Here is an 8,682-nt window from a genome sequence, read left to right on the forward strand (position 1 = left end):
AGCCGTTTAAAAGCGGTTGAGTAAATAGTTGTTGTTTTTCTTCTGCGTTTTTGTCATTTTTATTCATTCAGGTTGGCATGCACTAAAATTCAAACGAATTGATCAACGAAGTACATAATTCTTGACGTATATTTATATGTATCTCGTTTTATTGTTATTTTAGGTTTTCATTTGCATGCGCGCAACTCAATTTCATTCACGACTTCTTTTTTTTCTTCTCTCGAATGTGTTTGTTTTGTTTGTAAGGAATAACGGCGTATGCGAGTGCCGCGAGTTTCGATTCAATTTCTACTCACAATCGTCTCGTTCTTGCTTCTATGCACAAAAACCAACACACTAACTCTCTCTTTCTCTCCTTCTAGCTCTCTCTTCCTCTCTCTCGTTTTTCTCTCTCTCTCTATGTATGTACATATATAAAAACGTATGAAATGCGATGCGATTTGATTTCGCGACAAATCGTATGCAAAACTATGCACGGATCGCTGTAGGTATTAGATGTTCATATTAGCGATGTTTTAATGGTGTACACTGTGCGAGAGCATTTTATCAATATATTAATATCTTTTAACAATTTTTTTTTCTTCTTCTTGCTCCTCTGTTTCATTTCAAACTTTGTGTGCATGGTCGTTTCGATTCTTTTATTATTGTATTTGGTCTGATGCTGTTTTTGTGCATACTTCATTCGTTCTTTTTACATTATCCGCGACGGTGAGCTTGTCGTCGCCGTAGTTTGCAGACTCTGTGAATGGTTTTCCCATTGATTTCATTTACATGCGCGTTTTGCATTCAGTTCTCTTTTTTTCGTGTTTTCGTCGCTTTGTTGTACACTCACAGATGTAAATGTATCAAAACAGTTTGTCTTCATTTATGGTTGCTCGTTACAAGTTTATTACTCGTAATAATTTTGTTTTTTTTTTTTCGTTCAACAAAATATTGGCGTCAAACAATACCAAAATGAATAAAAAAAAAATCTTTCGTTCAATGTGACGTATTTTTTATATCTGCTCTGTCTCCCCCAAATTTTTTCGAATCAGTTTTTTTTTATCTAATTAATTTTTTTTTTTGCCTTTTTTGTATAATTTTTATGCGTTGCGTATATTTCAAAACGGTATGGTTTTTCTATTTGTAAATTTTCCGAATACGTATCTAATTGATCATATTGACTAAATATAGACAATGTTTAATTGTCTCAAATCGAGTGAATGGTTTCAAAACATATGTGACTTGAGCGAATTTTCGAGATAAATGAAAAGAAAAAATGTTTGTTTGTAAAATGTCTTACCTTCAGAAATGAGCCGTTCTCGGATTTCCCACGCAAATATCGTTGGATTCTCCCGTTTATACTGTTCAATTTTCGATACAACGGCCGGCGTTGCAACTTTTGGTTTAGAACCACCAATCAAACCGGGTGGACGAAGCGTACCTGTAATACGAAAAAAAAAACGAAACCAGTCAGTAATTGTATAATATGGATGTGTGTGTTTTTTTTTCATTTTGGGTTTGCGTAACAGCAAAAGAACATAAATCCAATGAAAATGAAGTCACCGGTTTTAAGTGATTGAGACGGTGTGAACAGCATGGTGTAAATAAACTGGCAAAAATTGCATTCATACATGTATATTTTGAGTGCATTTGTCCAACGGGCCAAATAAATTGGTACACGAGATCAGAGTGGAAGAAGCAGATGAAAAAAAACAAACACAATATCAATGAACTGGTTATGGTTGCATTTAGTTCATGTGTATTGAGTTAAGCATATTGAAATGTGTTTTTACAACAACAAAAAGCGAATTCATATTGGCTTAATGGTGGATGGTTTTGTGGTCATGTCAAAGACACATGATTAATCGTACACAGTAAATAAAAACCGAAAATAATCAAAAAATCGTAAAACCGAAAATATCAATATACATTGACAGCACACCAAATGATTTCAATTTTTTTGGCTTTTCAGACACTAATAATCGAACGACAATTTGCTCGATGTGATTTCGATGTTTTTACGAAATCTAATGTGAGTTGCTGTAAAAAATTCGGTTGTCTGTGCATTGAAGAAGCGAAGCAAAAAAAATGCAACAAAAATATAAACGATGTGTTGGCTCGCAAAGAATGCAATCAAAAACAGTTGAGTGTATAATTACAATGCGGTTTTTCCAAGGCAGAGATAAATAGAGGAAACGAGCAGACAGAGATTCTTGGTCGCAACGTATAGGTACATAATGGCATTACTGGCAAGTAAACACGCACCAATTCAACGAAATTAAGAGGACTTTGAGTTTGTGTGATAAACGGAGTGCCAATGACGTGATAACGAACGAAAAGAAAACCCTAGTCGGTATGAGAGATGATGAAATAAGGAGATGAGAGAGAGAGAGAGAACAGACAAAAACACTCATACAAAGCAACAGTATGAACAAAAGGGCGAAAAAAAGGCAGCCAGATAAAGTGAAAATATTCAAGTGTGTGCTAAATAAATGCAATTGAAGAGCGAAAACACGCAGACTTCACACCATATTGATTTGATATCGCATTCGCTGGTCGAAATAACAACACGGACTTTATAACAAATCTGTTTTGGTGTTGAAAACATTCATTTGGAATTTGTCCCAAGAACAGCAAAACTATAGAAACACGCACATTTCGCGGCTCTCTTGCTCTCTCCCTCTCTCTTTTATTCTCTCTCTCTGGTTTTTTGTTTGCGCTTTTCTTTGGTGCGGCTATTGTCGAAGTGCGCCGGTTTATAATTCATTGCCACTATAATTCCGCTGCTGTGGCTGTTGCTTGCTATTTCGTTCCGTTGTTGTCATTAAGTTTGCATTTGATTTAGAATCTTACAAAAGCACACGCAATTACAGTCTTCAGAGGATATATGTTCAAATTGTCTGCCTTTTCTCTCGTTTCGATTCAATCGAGAGAGAAAAAAAGTTAATTTTCTGCCACACCAGCTTGGTCAACAATTTCCAAACAATATCGATGACAATGAACATAAATACATATAAATGCCAGCCACAATACTTTTTTCTTTTTTTGATTTGATTATTAATAATACTTTATTGGCTGGAAAAAGAGTCTTCCTTCCTTTATTGTGGAAAGAGTCTTCCACAAAATAATACATTTGCGTAGCCAGATCACATGTGAAATCATGGCAAATTCCACAATAAAATAAATGGCAATTGGTGGCTAGATGACAGAAATATGATCCAAGTTTTCTTAAATCTTAATCCGGTGCATTCTTGGCGTTTATCGGCCGTGATAGGCATGACGATTCGACCCAACACAAACATCCACACCATGATCATTGTTCTGGTTGACAAAATCCAACGTCTTCGGGACTATTTTTTTTCTCTTCTGTGAGTGCGATTTAATCGAAAATTATATAAATTGAAATTGCAATCAATAAATTGCTGCTGTGAAAATTCTGTATTCTGCCGAGAATGTATTCGCACACGGTTTCTCATCGTTCCATCACCGCCGTTGCCGCTGAGTCAGCAATTACATAAATCGTATCATTATTTTTGTTTCGCTTTTTGATTTAAGCGCGAGGATGTCTTTCGATGCATAAAATGTTTCGATTACTATTTAAATGTAATTTTTATATTGGTGAAAAATTGCGTTTCTCTCTTTCTCGGCCAGCTTGTTTCTTTTAATTTGCGAAAAATTGGTGAACTGTGCAGTGTGGCACACAGCTGTACACAGGCGGCCAAACTTATAATTGAAAAAAAGCACCGCGTTAAACATAAATTAATGAAAACCGCCTCTTCTCAACATAACGCCCATCGTTTACATTAGTTGGGTTCTTTATTTATTTTTTTTCGTTCTTTTTCAATTTTTTCGAGCATTTGTTATAGTCGGTGATCGTGATAATGCCCCGAAACCGATGATGATATTTCTACCTCACCGACGACGTTGTGTGCGCTCAGTTTGTTTTACATCGACATAATATACTCACTCATTAATATTTGTATATATATGTGTGTGTTTGTTTTTTAATTTGTTTTAAAACGAGAGAGATTGGGTTTTTTCTATGACTATGCGAGTTCGATTGGTGTGAAAAGTGTACTGAATGGGGCGGCTGTGGTCACATTGGAGCCAATTCCAACTGCAATTGCACTCGAAAAGAAACAAAAAACGAAATCGAAATACTCTTTTTCGTTTTTTTCTCTCTATCTCAATTGTTTTCTGGTCTGGAAATTGCCTCGCATGCATTCATACGACCGAAAAGATTGGAATTTATGTAGTTCAAAAGCATAAAGTGTTCTTCGGAAAAGAAAGGTACAATAGTAATAATAAGAAAGAATATTAATGAACGGGAAAACATTATTTTTATTATTTGAAAAAGAATTTACGTAGGCTGCTCCATATATTTCTAGAAAAGCATATACAACGCAATCGTTTTTTATCAAAAATGGCTTTATTGTTTTTCAAAGTATTCGCCATGATGGTCGATACACTTTTGCATACGCTCGAACCACTTGCCGTAGCATTCATGCCACTCCGAAACCGATATCTCCAAAACGTGTGTTTTGAACGCATCAACTGCTTCTTCTGGCGTCGAAAATCGTTGACCACGCAGTTTTTTCTTTACGCTCGGAAACAAAAAGAAATCGTTGGGTGCTAAATCAGGACTGTAGGGTGGATGACCCATTAATTCGTTCTTTTGAGCGGTCAAATATTCAGTTGTGTGATGAGATGTGTGAGAGCTCGCATTATCATGATGAAGAATTATTCTGTGACGGTGGTTATTTTTTCTTAATTCACCAAACACTTCTGGCAAACAAATGGTGGTGTACCAGTCAGAATTGACTGTTCTACGATCCTCCAGTGGAACAATTGCCACATGTTCACTAATTGCGAAAAAACAGGCGACCATTTGCTTCGCAACACTTCGAGCGCGAACAACTTTCGTTGGATTATCTTCACTTTGGAAGACCCATACTGTCGACTGCTGTTTAGTTTCGGGCTCATACGCGTAGATCCATGATTCGTCGCCTGTGACGATGTTATGGACGGAATATGATGCACCGCGGTTATATTTGTTGAGCATTTCTTTGCACCAATTCACACGAGCTGATTTTTGGTCATCGGTCAATTTATGTGGAATCCAACGAGAGCAAATCTTTTTTACAGCCAAATGTTCATGCAAAGTCGTGTGTATGCTTCTCATACTAATGCCCAAGGATGCCTCAATCTCACGGTATGTGACATGACGATCTTGCTTTATCATGTTTCTGACAGCATCGATAGTTTCTGGAACAACAACCGATTTTGGACGACCTTCACGGAATTCGTCGATGAGCGAATGACGACCACGATTGAATTCAGTAAACCAGTGATATAGAGTGGCCTTGCATGGAGCTTCATCGCCAAAGACCAAATGAAGTTGATCAAAACACTGTTGTTGAGATACACCCAATCCAAAGTCGTAGTAAATTATCGCACAAAAATTTTCACGAGTAAAATTCATTTTTTTGTTGAGACGCAATTTAGATGTCACTGTAAACAATACAAATAGCGCGCGTATGACAGAACGTTCTGAGATCGTTTATGCTACCAAATGTTAAACTTAACGAATATGACAATGGTTTGTATCGGACAACACTAAATATTGCCAATTCTAGAAATATATGGAGCAGCCCTCGTAAAAAAAATGGAGACAACTTAAATAATAATACAGATTTTGCACTGTGGTGCATACTATGTTAGCATTTTGTTTTTATCTCAAACGATGAGAAAGTTTTGCCGTCGGTCGTGCCAGAAAAACGTTAAATTAATCAATCGCCGTTTTGTTTACTTTCAACACTTTTCGAGGACAATTTTTGAAAAATGAACAATAATTTATGTTTAATTTCAGTTCTAGATACATACAGACATAGAAACCATTTAAATATAAATGCTGTTTAACGCAATTGATTTCGTTGATTTGAAAATATTCATCTCATTATGTGTCGATATATGTGAAAAACAATAAGATCCTCAAAAACATCGAAGCTTATTCTAATGGAATCGACTAATCATCGGTAAAAATGAAATGAATAAAACATTTAACAATCTCGTTTGATGTCTTTATCGAAGAAGAAGAAGTGGAACAGAGGCATAATCAACAAAAATTGAGTTCAAAACGGTTATATTCAAATCAGTATGATTATGCAAAGTCAGTAGCATCAGAGAATCGAATCGAAATTCAAGATAATACAATAAACAATGTGATTAATGTCGAAAATATTGATGACAAATCGAAAAAAAAAAAAAAAGAAAATTAAAGTCTTTGACATTTCAGACGTAAATCAAAGTGACCACAATGTTGTTTCGGACAGTTATTCCAATTTAATTCAACAATTATATAAAATTGCGAAAATTGTTCGTCGACAAATTGTTTGATTCTTGATAATTTCATGTCAAATATGACATTCGAAATTGACATTCGAAGACCAAATGATAAGTGAAACTAAATAACAAACCGAAACTAGTTGATTTGAGACGAAGATAATATGCAGAAGAAGAAGAATTTAAAAAAAATGTGGTCGTTGTCTTTTGTCGTTCAAACGATGAAAATTAGCCCATAATGTCTATTATTATTAATAACATTTAATTTGAATCGCTATGTCATCATTCGACATGTCTGTACGATAGTAAAAACCAACGGTGGTAGTGGTTTTTTTTCGCTCTTTCTTAATTTTACCTTTTTTGGCTATTTAAACCGTCAATTTTCCAATTAATGATACACTTTTCGGTCGAGTAATGAAAGAAAACAGACGAATTTGATGGAGAATCCGGCAAAGACATGGAGTGTAACGAAACGTTTACCATTGCATTTGATGTGAGCGGGCTATTGAATATGCATTCCCAAATAAATTTACAATTATATACATCATAACAAAAAAAAACGAATGAAATAACAACAACGAAAAGAAAAAAATCAATATCTATCCGTTCAAATGATGAAATGGGAAACAACGGTGAACCAATTTCGGGTATTCAATTTAATTATAATTTCACTTGGTGGTTTTACCGCTCATTTTTGTGGAAGAATACACACGGTTCGAAATCAATATACGAAATTGGTTGGCAATCACATAGACAGAAAGACGAAAAAAACGAAAGTGATTGTTCCTTTGAAAGACAATCGGCTTGAAGAAAGGATAAAAGACAACAATAACAGCAACAAAAAATTATTATTAAATATAACCGATTATTATATAGCATTCAGTTAAATATTTTTTTGGTAATTATTGGCTCTCGAAAGAAATAGAAGACAATAGCAGAAAGCAACAACAAGAAAAAAACATCGTCAAGTGTCACCGAATGAATTTTGAAGTGGAGCGATTCGAAGCACGAAATAACCGTTTGTTGTCATTGTGCCATTCCATCACGGAAGAAATGTGCTCTCCGTGTCTATATATTCCGTTCATCGTGTCCATTGCACATTCAACTTCAGCCAATTCGATTCGCTGCACCTTCATTACGCTGTCACAACAAAGTATTTATTAACTTCTAAATAATAGTCGAAAACAATTCCCTTTCATTCTATGGTTCAAAACGACAAAACCGACGATGACACACACACCGAATGCATGATAGCGAATGGCAAAAACTAGCAGCAATGTAACACCAACACCGCCCCAAAAATTACTTTAAGTGTTGAAAAACATCTGTTTCATTGGATTTTTTTTCTTCTCATTATTATTATTCAATTGGCAATTATTATTGTGAAAAGTGTTCAATATTCGATTTCGAAGCCATGAATGAAAACACCACAGACTATTTTATTTGTCTGTTTTTGTTTTCCACAGAAAAAAATTTATACAAATCATATGCTGTGTGGTTCACATTTATTTTTTTTTTTCTTTCAATTGGAATTGATGGCTTTATAACAAAAAAAAAACAACAACAAAATGCCGTTAGTTACACGCTATGCTATAACTGTTACCGTTTCAATTATTACGTTCCAATTCAATTGACACTTACCTAGCAATTTGGAAACAGCTCCTTGTTGTGTGAGCATATGTTGGGCCAAGTCATAACCTCGCAAACCGAATCGTGACAATTCAAGTAACCGATGCTGAGATACGAGAGCGCTTAACGTTGACGGTGATGCACCACCACTGAACACAGATGCTGGCGATACGGAAGCGGTTGCTGCACCGGGTACATTTTGACTTAAACTAACTGCTGAAAATGGAGTAGAAAAACAAAACATTAATATTTTCGATTTAAAAAAAAATCAGACGAATTTTTGAAAATAGGGTAACAACTGTATTTTGTGCTATGTATCATATTTTTTTTATTTTATAAAATTGATGAGGTTCATGGGGATTACGAAATTCTTGGGGATGGACCCTGGATTCTTTCTTTGGTATTTTTCGAGAGATTTTATAGAGATTTTTGAGTAAAAAAAAAACCTCTTTTTGCTAGAGTTTTTACCGAGAGAACCCTTTCTACACTAGATAAAACTGACTCCTGCGAAGATTTTGCCACGGCATTTCGTCATCAACCCCATCCCCTCAGCACCCATGTTGCTTTGAGCTCTGAATTTCCACAAACTCACTACATTCCATGTGATCAAGGGAAAAAAGGTTGTAAAACTATATTTTTTTCAAGCGCGATCAACAACAAGTGATCACAGAAGCCACACACGCACACACACACACACACACACACACACACACACACACACACACACAC

The 8,682-nt window shown here is 35.3% G+C and overlaps 1 protein-coding gene across 3 annotated transcripts in view; it reads right to left on the minus strand.

Annotated features, from left to right (window-relative positions):
• Positions 1 to 8,682, minus strand: part of LOC116352317 (paired box protein Pax-6-like) — a 28,647-nt gene that overhangs the window by 3,999 nt on the left and 15,966 nt on the right. For 2 of the 3 annotated variants that reach the window (XM_031784821.1, XM_031784823.1), the window contains exons 2-3: positions 7,966 to 8,169; positions 1,283 to 1,423 (exon numbers count right to left, since the gene is read on the minus strand). In XM_031784821.1, the coding sequence (XP_031640681.1) occupies positions 1,283 to 1,423; positions 7,966 to 8,169 (345 nt within the window). The remainder of the gene's footprint in view (positions 1 to 1,282; positions 1,424 to 7,965; positions 8,170 to 8,682) is intronic. The other variant, XM_031784822.1, reaches the window with a different exon arrangement.

This window comes from Contarinia nasturtii, unplaced genomic scaffold (genome assembly GCF_009176525.2).
Source record: "Contarinia nasturtii isolate CC-2019 unplaced genomic scaffold, AAFC_CNas_1.1 Cnas_scaffold_187, whole genome shotgun sequence".
NCBI lineage: Eukaryota > Metazoa > Arthropoda > Insecta > Diptera > Cecidomyiidae > Contarinia > Contarinia nasturtii.